At 41.6% G+C, this 13,446-nt stretch overlaps 2 protein-coding genes across 7 annotated transcripts in view; both read right to left on the reverse strand.

Annotated features, from left to right (window-relative positions):
* Positions 1-2,562: 2,562 nt before the first annotated feature.
* LOC134208696 (double-stranded RNA-binding protein Staufen homolog 2) overlaps positions 2,563-13,446 on the reverse strand; it is a 99,733-nt gene continuing 88,849 nt past the window's right edge. Inside the window, exon 9 of one of the 6 annotated variants that reach the window (XM_062684508.1) lies at positions 2,563-2,681. In XM_062684508.1, the coding sequence (XP_062540492.1) occupies positions 2,578-2,681 (104 nt within the window). In that variant the 3' untranslated portion in view covers positions 2,563-2,577. Of the gene's footprint in view, positions 2,682-6,712; positions 6,847-6,993; positions 7,121-7,464; positions 7,587-13,446 lie in introns of those variants that run through there. The other 5 variants (XM_062684514.1, XM_062684510.1, XM_062684509.1 and 2 more) reach the window with 5 other exon arrangements.
* LOC134208701 (probable cytochrome P450 308a1) lies at positions 4,399-6,790 on the reverse strand. The gene is made up of 4 exons (XM_062684519.1): positions 6,609-6,790; positions 6,207-6,546; positions 5,963-6,153; positions 4,399-5,289 (listed from the first exon to the last, which is right to left on the reverse strand). The coding sequence occupies exons 1-4, from the start codon at positions 6,788-6,790 to the stop codon at positions 4,485-4,487; spliced, it is 1,518 nt and encodes a 505-aa protein (XP_062540503.1). The 3' UTR covers positions 4,399-4,484.

Raw genomic sequence — 13,446 nt, forward strand, 5'->3', positions numbered from 1 at the left:
GGGAAGCCCATATGGCATAATACCATTTGGCATAATGCCGTTTGGCATAATGACCATTTGACATAATCGTTGAAAATAGTATGAAATGCGATGGGTCGTAAGAATATATGATTTCTATTCTTAGAAGTATGTATTTACCTGGAATAAGACAAAAGAGTAGATGACTCCTTCTTTAAAAGTATGCGTTTGCCCGGAAAAAGGCAAACGAGTAGATAACTACCTCTTCAAAAGTATGCATTTGCCCGGAAAAGGTAAAAGAGTAAATCACTCATTTTTTTAAAGTACGCATTTGCCCGGGATAATGCAAAAGAGTAGATGACTCCTTCTTTAAAAGTAAGCATTTGCCCGGGATAATGCAAAAGAGCAGATGACTTCTTCTTTAAAAGTATGCGTTTGCCCGGAAAAAGGCAAACGAGTAGATAACTACTTCTTCAAAAGTATGCATTTGCCAGGAAAAAAGGCAGAAGAGTAAATGACTCCTTTAAAAGTACGCATTTGCCCGGGATGAAGCAAAAGAGTTGATGACTCCTTCTTTAGAAGTATGCATTTGTCCGGAATAAGGCAAAAGAGTAGATGACTCCTTCTTTAAAAGTACACATTTGCCCGGGATGAAGCAATTACGAAGTATTTAGTCTAAGCTAGGAAATGGTGCTTTCTGGGGATTAGGACATTCTGGGGAATGTATTTCGGGGGATGGAGGCATTCTGGGAAATGTCTTTCGGGGGATAGGGGCATTCTGGGGAATGCCTTTCTGGGGATTGTGGTATTCTGGGGAATGGTTTTCTGGGGAGTAGTGCATTCAGGGGAATTAATTTCTGGGGAATCACTTTCTGGGCAACGGGTTTCTGGGGTATGACATACAATCCTAGTTACGCCTATGAAGACAAACGTATATATGCTTGACGTACTACAAACAGCTGAATTTAAATATTAGTAAAACTAAATGCTAAGCCGAGTATTTAAGAATATCTCAACTCCAAAACCATTGAAGGCGAGACGATTGAGCCGAGATTAAATCTTTTTGCGTGACTTTTAATGACATGCTAAAATTTACATGTCTTTGTAAACATTGATAATAATGTTATCAAGACAATTGCCAAGTATGGAAGCACGATTGGAAAATGGTTTAATTATTTTGCAAGCAATCAATCATCCTTCTTCATTTAGACTTTTGTCCTTCATTTTTGTTTCAGGCCAAGGTGACACAAAATTTCAGTAGGTTGTAGAATAAGATAATGCATTCAGTTTTCAAATTCAAATAGGTTCTTTCTCTCTACCTTTTTTGTTTGATGCTAATAATTCACATAATTAATGGATTATTGTCGCCATATTCGAGGTAAAATATATTTTCAATTCGATACCTACGCTGAGAAAACAAAGCTTGGGACATCATGACATGTCAACAACCTATGCGACGAAAAACGGATCACGATTGGGAACATGGAACATCTTGTCCCTTGGCTACGAGAAATTACATTTCCGCAAGTTCGACGTCGTGGCGCTGTAGAAAATTTTTTGAACGGGCATTGAGCAGGTATTCTCTACCGGTGCTGTGGAACCACCAAAGAACTTTGAATACGTCTCATAGAGCTGGGCAAGACGCACCAACGCATTATTGGGTGTCAACGAAATACAGCAAGGATGTGCATGCTGATAATCAAAGGCAGCTTTTCTGACCACAGCATCAACAACGTGTCCACACGAAGGGAGATCCAACGAAGAGAAGAAAATCAGACATACATACGACCGATGTCCATTGCGAGACGTGAAAATCATTATCGGCGACATGAATGCCCAGGTAGGAAGGGAAGAGATGTGCAAACCGAATAGTCTACAAACAGTATCGAGTGATAGCTTGGTCAACGATGCCTAGAATTTGCGGCATCATAAGGAATTGTAATCTTTAGCACCTACTTCCTCCACAACATATCCACAAAGCCACGTGGAAATCATCGTAAGGAACGAAATAAAAATAATTATGTTAAAAAGTTTATTGGTCATTTAGGAAAAAATAAAGATTAAGTCGTCAACGACCAACACAGACGTTGCATTATTGCTGCCAAACTATTTTTTGGTGATTTGATGTTCCATGAAGAAAAATGTTTAAGAATAGTTTATCCAAAAATAATTTTTCTGTTTCTTCTTTCTGCAACATTATATCACCGATTAAGGATTATGTACAAATGTCCTAAATGTCCAAAAATGTTCTATTTATAATCCCAGACCGAACGTCGGCTACTGGCGGAAATCTGGAAATCTCCGCCCAATTGCTTAGACAAAATGTAGTTTTTGTTGAACATATTTGCGGAATTGACTGATGGATTGACTTTGGACGTTTCTTTCTTTAATTTTAACTTGATTATTTGGGTTCGTTTGTATTATTTTATTGTATGTAATATCATCTTGAAAGGAGCCTACCATTATTTGAAAAATTGGAACTGATAAAACCAGTTCTTCAACAAGCAATGTCTGTTAAAATGTTTTGCTTAATAAAGCTTATAGCCGATTCTCAACTTGACCACCCGGGGTGATCGAACCCACCATTCTTAAGGCTTGTTAATGCCATGCATTTACCTATTAGACTTTCAATTCCTGAAGCCTTATATTTTGTGGGCTTCGTGGCCGTGTGATTAGCGGCGTCTGTCGCCTATAAGCATTTGCGAATCGTGGTGTGTGGGCCCCTAAAAGGAGAAAACTTATCGTAAAACGGAAAATTCTCCACTGGGTGTAGGGTGAAGGTCCCATCGGTTGTCTTATGCTAAGTGTTTGAGTACTCCGTCTGTACGACCTTTGGAGCTGGGAGCTGCGGATAGAATCAAAACGAGTGTCAAAGAATCTCCAAAGTAAGCTGTCAAAAAGTATCCATCGCATCGAGAGAGGTTTTGTGCATTTTGAGCGCAGCCGAGAGAGTACACGTATAAATCAACTCATACTAAATATAGGTCATTTTAAACAAATTTCTATTTTCTGGCGTCATTTTAAATATTTCGATGGATTCAACATAAGTGGAGGATATGAATTAATTTAACATTCGACACGTTAATTTATACGATGCAGTAAATTGACGAAATCTTTGTAATTAATTTTATAAAGATAAACACAATGATAATTCGATGTGAGAAAATCGTAACGTGTACATTGAACACCGAGAGGAAATTTGCGAGTTTCAAGCAAAATATCTTGAAAATTGGATTTGATCGAGTCCGCAGCTCCCAGCTTTGGAGGAAGACCTGTCTGTTTAAAAAAATAATATACTATAGGGGTTTTTTGTTCATGCAGCCATTCAAATCACGTCTGAAAGCAAAAGAATTAAGTCATCCATTATTTGTATGCTTTTTTCCAGTAGACTTCCAACAGAGAACAGGTACAATGACTGACAGAGACTGATTTTCGATACACCACAGCCAGTAGCCCAGTACTGACTTCTATGCGCGAAAAGCTACTAAAGGTTGACCTCCAAAACTGTGTGCTGCGAAAGGCATCTATTAACGTTATTTTGAGTCGGTATGTAGAAATGTTCACAACTACGTAAATTTATCAGATATTTTCCGATGTAAGAGATGTTTTTCGTCAAAATGATTAAATCAAGTTGATTTCCAGTAATAATTTTTCAAAAAGAAACACCTAAAAACCTAAAACCTAAAACGGAAAATTCTCCACTGGGTGTAGGGTGAAGGTCCCATCGGTTGTCTTATGCTAAGTGTTTGAGTACTCCGTCTGTACGACCTTTGGTAGAAGACGATGAACCTGTCTGTTTTAAAAAATAATATACTATAGGGGTTTTTTGTTCATGCAGCCATTCAAATCACGTCTGAAAGCAAAAGAATTAAGTCATCCATTATTTGTATGTTTTTTTTTTCAGAAGACTTCCAACAGAGAACAGGTACAATGACTGACAGAGACTGATTTTCGATACACCACAGCCAGTAGCCCAGTACTGACTTCTATGCGCGAAAAGCTACTAAAGGTTGACCTCCAAAACTGTGTGCTGCGAAAGGCATCTAACGTACGTTTTCTCAAAAGTAAAATCTATTCTCGAAAAAATATTTTGAGTCGGTATGTAGGAATGTTCACAACTACGTACATTTATCAAATATTTTCCGATGTAAGAGATGTTTTTCGCCAAAATGATTAAATCAAGTTGATTTCCAGTAAAATTTCTCAAAAAGAAACACCTTCCTCGGAAAAAATGTTTGGTAGGCAAAGTTCTTATTTTTGAGAAAAAAAAGGTCAATGTTTCTTGCCTTACAAATTTATTCGACTTTATGCTGCTTTTCGCATAAATACGTCAGCGCCTGGATGACTTATGAATTTCGGCATAAATAAATACTTGAACTGATTTTTAAATATTTTGATAGTTTTATATTATTATATGATCTATAGTTATATATATCCTATGTAGATAGATAATCAAGCAAACTGAGGAATTTTATGAATTTATGGGCACTATGCTCAAGAATGATTATCATTGAACCATCCTATAATTACGGAGAGTTTCTGTTATTAAAATTTACCCATATCCCTTTCTTTGGTGCTAACAGGAACGACTGTTTCGATTTTTCCAGAGGTAACTCTTGTTTGTCTGATTGCACCACCCGGAACTTACTGAGCAGAGTGGCTATACCGATTTTACTCTGAGTCAACCCAAACTTCATGCCCAGGCAAATCCTCGGACCCTCACCAAATCCAAGGAACGCATAACGGTGGCGTGCCTTACGATTCTCATCCAAAAATCGGTCCGGTTCGAAACGATAAGGATCGGGGTAGTTCTCTGGGTCTAGATGAATAGCATGTATAGGGATTATCGCCGACATCCCTTTCTTCAGCGTAATCCGCTTGCCACGGTCATCCGAATACTGCGTAGGCAATTCATAATCTTCTATGCAAACCTTCGTCATGGTATATACCGGAGAGTGCAGCCGCAATGTTTCTAGCATCGCTCGTTCCATGTACACCAACTTATTAACGGCTTCATCGGTGAGTTTCCCGTCGTACTCTTTCAGGACGCAATCGATCTCATTCAACACACGATCCTGAATGTGCTGGTTAGCTGCCAGTTCGTAGAGGAAGTAACACATCAACGTGCTGGACGTTTCAAATCCCTCGGTAAGGAATGTCAACGAGTGGCCGACGATTTCACTACCTTTTACAACTACGGTTCCATTCTGGGTTAGGGAATCATACATGGCTTGGAAAAGATCTTGGCGTTTTACTTCGCCCTGTTTGCGCTGTCGAATAATTTCATTTACCAATTTACGAAACCAGCGATCCACGTGCCGAGGAACAAAACTGTTCAGAAGAAGAAACTGTTATCAATATGTCATGTTTGGTTAATTTTTAATGTTAGAATTTGAATTCTACATAATCGTGTGTACAACAGTTTCCATGGATTGTCAAAACAGATCAAAAATCTGATTGTTTTGTTAATACCTCTGGACTCACTTCTAAAAAGCAAAAAAGTAGATCACATTTCCCGTCAGTGCAACTCGTTTCAAGTAAAATGGATGTGGAGTTCTTACATTTTTGTGCACATACATATACAAAAATTACCTCAATCCACCCAGCTTAATTTATTTGTAATAACTTACAGGATATCTGGGGCCTCTATCAAAATTCTGGTGTGGGAGTGATCTAATAGTTTTAACGTATATTTAGTGTACGAGAAAGTGAAAAACCAACCCCACTTATTTGTTGAATAAATTCAATAGTGATCAACTGTATATTTTACTTTTTTGTGCACACATACAAATACACACGGACAGAAAGTTAGGATCAATCTAAAATAAATAGTTTGTGACTTCATATGAAATAAGAGAATCATAGTGATTTAAAAAAAAATCGGATGTGCCCATGAAGAGGCAGATGCAGCTTATCAATTGAACAATGAACAAACACAGTGATAAATTTTCATAACAAGTCCCAATCAAGCAACGAGACTATTCAGCGAAAATAATATACTCACGGCAAACGTAGCAGGGACGCCAATTTCGGAGCAAACAACGTTAGCAACGTGCGCAACGTCGTCAGGAATGAGCTCGGATTGAACAACTCGAAGCCCACCCGACGGAAATCGGAATCCGGATTGGTGAACGATTCAGCATCAATGCCGAAAGCACAGCTGGCAACGGAATCAATCGTGAACCGGGCGCAAATCTACAAAAAAATTATATTAGTTTAATAAATAAAAGTCAACTAGATATACATACATCTTTTGCTTCAAAGTCTGGACTGTTCTCGCGTGTTTTTGTGATGTAATCCAAGAAGTTCTCAGCGACATTGTTGATTATTGGGAAGCAAGACCGTATCTTCGTTTGAGAGAACACAGGCACCACTTGAGCACGCCTTTCTTTCCACAGATCACCAGATTGAGTAAACGGATTAATAGCCACTAATGGATCTATTGATTCGTCAACCTCGAATGAATTTTTATTGAACTGCTGGAAGCTTCCCACTAGAACTTCCTTGACCAGCTCCAAATCCCGCACGACTATGGCGGGCTTATTGAAGAGCTCGTAGATTCCGACCCAAGAAGCCGTTGGATACGTTCTATTAATAGGTAACAAATAAAAATATTTTATTTAAAGTTATCTAACTTAACTCAATCTTACCGATAGATTTCTTCAAAAATTTCTCCAAAATGTTTGCCTCCAGTGATCTGTTCCCATCCATTTCCAAAAATAGGTAGCGGTAGTGGCCCGTCGATGTTACCAACTCGGCGCCAATAGCTGCAGGACCATTTGAAGTAGAGACAAATGGCCAACACCCCGAGTGCGATGTAAACTTCGATCATTCTACAACCAGTTCAACAGTTGATTCCTTCGAGTTAGAGCGATTGACTGACTGACTCTAAAAAACGCACATCTTAAATAGGTTCTTGAGCGCTTTCTCGATGGTGTGGGTGTGTGTTTGTTATTTTACAGCTGCTCGAGAGAGCACATGCGCCGCCGACCGCCGGTAGAGCGACGTTCCAGCTTCAAGTGATGCGCACTGTGAACAACTAGTCCGTTTTCAATTAAGACTCGTTTGTTTGGGTTCTGATAAGACTTGGTAGTGTATAAGTGTACAATGTGTACCAGAAGAATAGAGAAGGTCTAAAAAAGATTGGCGAATGACTGTATCTCTGTAAAAAAAATAGACTGGACTTAAAAGAATTTTGGATGGAAATTTCTGTTGTTAATTACAAATTGATCGAATTAATTAGAACTAGGTATAATATAGAAACGGTAACAAATTTATATAGTGGAAAACAAAAATCTGTTACTTATATTTATATTTTTATCTATTTCCGTTTAAAATTTTTTTTTTTTTAATCCCTATGGCCTATACATCACCAGCATCAATGGCTAGGATATAATGACCAATAGTGGACCCCCCAGCCATATTTGCATTATTATATCATAATATAAACATTTTTCTTTGAAATACCATCGAAGAGCCTACCTTACACCTTCAATGATTTGATTACACACATTAAAAATGTTATGGAAAGTAAATATAGATGATTTTTAACAGCTTTGTAAAAAAAAACACGAGAGGGTCCATTATAGAAATATTTTGGGGAGTCCATAATAGGAAAGAAGAACATCCTGAAACGGAACATGAAAAACCAAATGAAGTGTCGATCATAGGGAAGCAATTTCTTATTATGGACCCCCAGGGAGTAGAGATGGGCAAAACAGCTCATTGCAGTGAGCGGATCTGATCCGTTCAGTTCATTGAAAAGAGTCAGCTCCTTGGATCAGCTCTTCAGTTCTTTAATGCTACATAATATGTATAATATATTATATTTAAACATAATTGTTAATATTATTATTTTATTTACCGTTCAAAAATTTGAAAAATTTATGTCATTCATTAATTTATTATTCATTCATCATTCATCTATTTACCTCACTTTGAAATTTTTAAAATGTTAAGCTACAGTGAGGTAATAATTTCTATTGAAAAACCGACAATTTTAAACTAATAACATTTATTACGCTTTTTCAGACCGTCTAGTTTTGAAGTCTAGGAGTTCATTTAGAACCATCACATTTATTTCTATACAAAAACTAACAACATTATTTTATATTCATAATTCTAAGTTACATTTTGTACGTTAATTTAAATAATTCAGTCCCTAGTCTCTGATATGTATATGAACCATATCACGTGTCATAAGTTTTCTCTTCATACTGGGTGCAGTAAATCAATGCCTTGTTTGCGGGCGCTTCTAACCCTTCTAACCATGCGTAGTTGACCTTTTCATACAAGCGAGCCCATTCATCTATATTAGTTCCCGAAATGCGAGAGAAATAAAAACAAGAGAGTAAAAAAATACAGAGCACGGTGCTACAAACAAACAGAGTGCACATGTAGCAGTATCCTGGCGGGAAAACCCGTCGCAAGTAAAAGATCCGCTCCGTGCAAAACACAGCTCCCAGTTCGGATCGTTTGAACCACACGGTTCGCTCGCTAGAATCGGTCGCGACTGATCCGGATCGAGATCCGTGTCGCACGGATCTGAGCTGGTGGCGCAGCTCTCGCTTCCATGTCACAGCAATTTCGAGCTGGACGACGACATGAGCGGAACTGTTGTTCGGATCTTCGGATCTTTTACTTGGTACGGTTCGTTCGCTACCGCACTACTAGGTATCTTTTGTGTGTCCGTTCGTAGCGCCGAATATGTGGGTATGGGTTAAGAAATAAACGGCAAGCTAGATTATTTTTGCTTGTGTATTTCTTATTCCTCTCTGCAGCAGAAATGATTTCTGTTCCTTGCTTGATGGTGCTTGAGGTGCAAATAATAAACGATCAGCACGTGCGCGGTACTGGACTGGAATGCTCATACAAGCTCGCTTGTGTTGTGTACCGCGAGCGTGGTATTTTCGTTTGTGCTGTACAAAATACAACAGCGTGCGTACTCGAGTTTCTTAAGGCGCGTGTTTGACAATGATTTCATCGATTTAAAGTGAGCTGCTGAGCTGGGCTTCTTTAAAAAAGATCCATGGCTCATCAGCTCAATGTAAGGAAGCGAATCTTTGGAACAGCTCCTGAGCGGAACGCCCATCTCTACCAGGGAGTTTACTATAGAGCAAATTCAGTCAGACTTTGAAATGTTAATTTTAACTAATAATGTCGTATATTTGAGTGTTTTATGTATGTATCGTGGGGCCCTCTTTATCCTTACCCTTGCGGTAAGATGCGTAGCTATAAACCAACACCATGCGATTCCCGGTGCCGATCTAGACAATTTTCGGGTTGGAAATTGTCTCGACTTCCCTGGGCATACAAGTGCTTCGTGATATACGAATGCATAAATGGTAACATATCTTAAAAACCTCACGGTTAATAACTGTGGAAGTGCTGAATTAACACTAAACAGCGAAGCGGCAATCTCAATCTGTTGAACAGAATACGGGACATATTTTTTTACGCCGAATTAAGGAAAGTTATTCCTCGGTAATTGGCGCACTCCAGGCTGTGCCCTTTCTTAAAGAGAGGGCAAATGAGGCCGTCCAACCAGTTAGCAGGCAATTCCTCGTGTTCCATATTTCCGACATCATATGGTGCAGAGCTTCAAAAAGCTGCTCACTGCCATGTATGAGAAGCTCAAACGGGAGCTGGTCCTTCCCAGCAGCCTTATTGTTTTTCAGCTCTTTAATAACTTTTTTAACCTCATCTAGTGTAGGCGACTCCGCAGCTTGTCCATCGTCGCTAATATTTATTCTGTTCACCTATGCACCGTCACTGCCACTATTCAACAATTTCGAAGTGTTGCTTCCACCTGGCAGCCACTTCGGTTTTATATGCCAGCAAATTCTCTCTCAGACTCGAAACCTCCGCATATCATTCTGCTCCTTTTTTTCCTGCGCCTTCCTGCGGTGGGTTCGTTTTTCAGGTGCTCTTGCTCCCTTGTACCGATCTCTATTCGATCGGGTACCCGACACCAACATCCGGCTTCTGGCAACGTTCTTCTCAATTGTCACTCTCTGACACTCCACATCGAACCAACCAGTCCTGAATCGCCTCTGTGCAGTGCCTACCATTTCTCATGCTGTTGTGCTCACCGCTCCATGGATCGACTCCCATAGATCGTTGATGTTTTTCGCTAACGTTGATTGCACTTATCCGTTCGTCGAGCTTCTGGCGGTACTCAGCCGATACTACTTCTGCCGACAATCGCTGAATATTGTAACGCATCGTGCGCTGTGATATTTCGTTCGATACAGTTGACAACTGTGATCGAATTTTACTGACAACCAGATAGTGATTAGAGTCAATGTTCGGACCTCAGAGTTAATGTTCGGATCTGGTTGTAAGTTTCACTATTTGGGTGTGTCCAGGTGTGCTTTCGGATATTCTTTCGTGCAAAGTAGGTGCTACTGATGGCCATCCCTCTTTTTTTTTTTTTTTCTTGAGCAAGGGTAAACGGAAATCTGCAACCAGACACCTGAGGAGGTACTCAGGTAGTGTGGGGATGGGTATGTCATGTAACTCTTACCCGACCCACTAAAACCAAAACCCTTTCGCCAGTCCGTACCCCCGGCCCGCAATTAAGCAATACATCAGGGGGGGACTATTGAGAACGCTCACGCCTATGCTAACGCACTTGACGTCAATACACACAACATCGACTTCAAGGGTGGCTACCTCACCACCCGTCGATCGCAAGCTATGATAGTATCCTAACGGTCCGTATCATAATCTCACGTTGGAGACGAGCACCCCGACAACAACCACCGCGCGTGAACCGCAATGACCTCTATATCTACATACTGAGGTCCCCGCAGCCCACCCGCGACATGTTGGTTGTCGGGGTGAGCAAAGTGTTCACTGCATCACAGGTGCCCTTAATGCACTCGTTGGTTTTGTTCAAGACGCCACCACCGCTGCAGTTTCGACATAATCTGTTGAGATGCTGTGTTCACCGCATTCCATATAGCTTCTTCCCGGCACATCCTCTCGACGAGGTTGTCCGGGGTTGTATCCATACCACTAATAAGCAGCATGGTATTGCGTTCTACCTCGAATCGCGGGCATGCGAACATCACATGCTCTGCCGATTCTACCTCACCTACACATTCAGGACACTCCGCAGAATCTGCGAAGCCAAACCTGTGTAGGAATTTCTTAAAGCAGCCATGTTCAGACAACACCTGTGTTAGGTGGAAGTTGACTTGACCATGCTTCCTATCAACCCAGTTGGACACATCTGGAATCAGTCTGTGGGTCCAACGACCTTTGACTGCGGTGTCCCATGCTCTTTGCCATTTGAGCAACGAAGCCGCTCTCTTGACACGTCGCACTTGCACCGAGTCCCTTTCGTTGTAGCACTCCACATCCTCCTCTAAGAGTGTGTCGATCGGCATCATTCCAGCTATAACGCACACCGCCTCATATGATATGGTGCGATATGCGCTCGCGACCCGTAAGCACATCAGCCGGTGTACTCTGATCAATTTCTTTACATTGTACTCGGCTTTTAGTGCTACGGCCCATGCCGGCACGCCATAACGGATGATAGACAATGCTTCGCCAGCTATCAGCCTACGCACTTGACTATGCACCGCCGATCTGTTGGACATCATTCGTGATAAAGATTTTATCGCCAATGAAGCCCGCTGACATGCATAATCGACGTGGCTCGTAAAATTGAGCTTATCATCGATCATCACGCCCAGATGCTTGAGAGACCTCACGGAGTTAACTGTGCAGGTCCCTACTCTTATCCTAGCCTGCTGCAACCCATGACGGTTATGCACTACCACGACTTCCGTCTTGTGGTGTGCAAGGGATAACCGTCTCGAGTTGAGCCATTCCTCCACTCTGCCAATCGCGTATGAAGCCTTCAATCTAACTTCGTCGAGAGTGTCACCTGCTACTTCTAGCATTACGTCATCCGCGAAGCCTTCTATCTTCACTCCGGCCGGGAGACTTAGGCGTAATACTCCATCGTACATAATATTCCACAGAACCGGTCCTAGGATCGATCCCTGTGGAACACCCGCGGACACTACGATCGATTTTGACCAGCATCAGTGTCGTATAACAGCACCCTATTTTGAAAATAGCTTTTCAGTATCCTGCACAGGTAATCCGGAACTCTCAATCGGGCCATCCCTGTGGCATCAGCGAAATTTACTAGCCGTAGGCCGTTGTCATCGGTAGCGGAGTGAAGGCTCTCCCTACCAATTATGGGACGGAAAAGGTCCTCTCTACCGACATGAGCATTAGCGTCTCCGATAACAATTTTCACGTCATGCTTTGAGCACTCTCCACATTCATAAAACGTGTCCTTCACGTCGTCGGATTTATCGTTTATCGGTGCGTAAACATTGATTAGATTCGTTCACTAATGGGTTTCCACCTGTTACCGTTCAACCGGAACCAATACCTTTTTCCCAATATTGGGAACCCGGTTTATCTCGTAGAATAAAATATTTAAAAAATATGGAAAAATATGTGGCAAATTAGTTGTTCTGATTTAAGTAGTTATTTTTAGACATTACTCTCAAAATCCCTCCATCTCCTATCCTGAAACCGCCTATGTTCCTGAGGATACGTCTAGCATCTACAATGGTAGTATTCCTGCTTTAGTTTCGGAGATAATGAAGAGAGGGAGAGAAAGAGCAGATTGTTCTAGGAGACGAAAAAAAGAGGAGTCCACGTCTGCTAGTCAAGAAATATAGACGTGAAAAGGCAAGCAAAAAAAGTTTGACGGGCCGAGTGATAGGGTTCCCAGTAAATTGTGAAGAACGATCGAAGAATAGCCGGTGTTGCGCAAAATTCACCATTCGTATCGCCACGGCGTGTTTCCTTTCTGGAGGCGAAAGAAGGAAGAATCGGCGTGCTCCGGGCTGGTGACCGACGAGTTTTCGTTATCGTCAAGCCACACGCAACGGTAAGCGGCAACAACAGTCTTGGAGGTGAGGGCTCTAGTGAGGTCCGCGGGTTCGCCCTGCTTGCTAGAGTTCAATATCTGATGCGTTGCAGCCCCGTAAATGTGCCCGAGAGACGTCGAATTAGAAGAAGACTGGCTGGATTCATCCTCTGAAGGTCGACCGTAGGAGCAACTAGGTGGAATTTACTGGGCAAGCCCAATCCGCCCTCGTAACACGTGGTAGACCAACAGTCATCGATTTCGTGGCAAAAACACTCCATGTGAAGTGGCCGTTTAGCAACGGCTGGCGCCTAGAACCACTTAGGGTTCTCTCCGCTACGAATCAAACGATCCAGTCACCCGTGAGATGGTAACCATCGGACCAGCTAAGCTGCTTGCCATCCTCGACGTTCCGAAGCCACTCGTCTGCCAACAAAGGACCACCAAACCAACGACGCTACCTGTATGCCCGAAGTAATCCACCGAATCCCATCGTGCCGTGTCAGGCTACTCCTGGACACCGAAAAGACCACCGAATACTGCTACCCTGCCGAAACAGTTCACCGAGATACTCGAGACCATTC

The sequence above is a fragment of the Armigeres subalbatus genome, chromosome 2 (assembly GCF_024139115.2).
Source record: "Armigeres subalbatus isolate Guangzhou_Male chromosome 2, GZ_Asu_2, whole genome shotgun sequence".
NCBI lineage: Eukaryota > Metazoa > Arthropoda > Insecta > Diptera > Culicidae > Armigeres > Armigeres subalbatus.

Bases quoted from the DNA above. Each gene is read 5' to 3' on its own strand.
- LOC134208701 (XM_062684519.1), bottom strand. From the start codon at position 6,790: ATGATCGAAGTTTACATCGCACTCGGGGTGTTGGCCATTTGTCTCTAC. The intron at 6,547-6,608 runs GTAAGATTGAGT...ACCTATTAATAG, and splicing joins ATTTTTGAAGAAATCTATCG to AACGTATCCAACGGCTTCTT. The intron at 6,154-6,206 runs GTATGTATATCT...ATTTTTTTGTAG, and splicing joins CAGACTTTGAAGCAAAAGAT to ATTTGCGCCCGGTTCACGAT.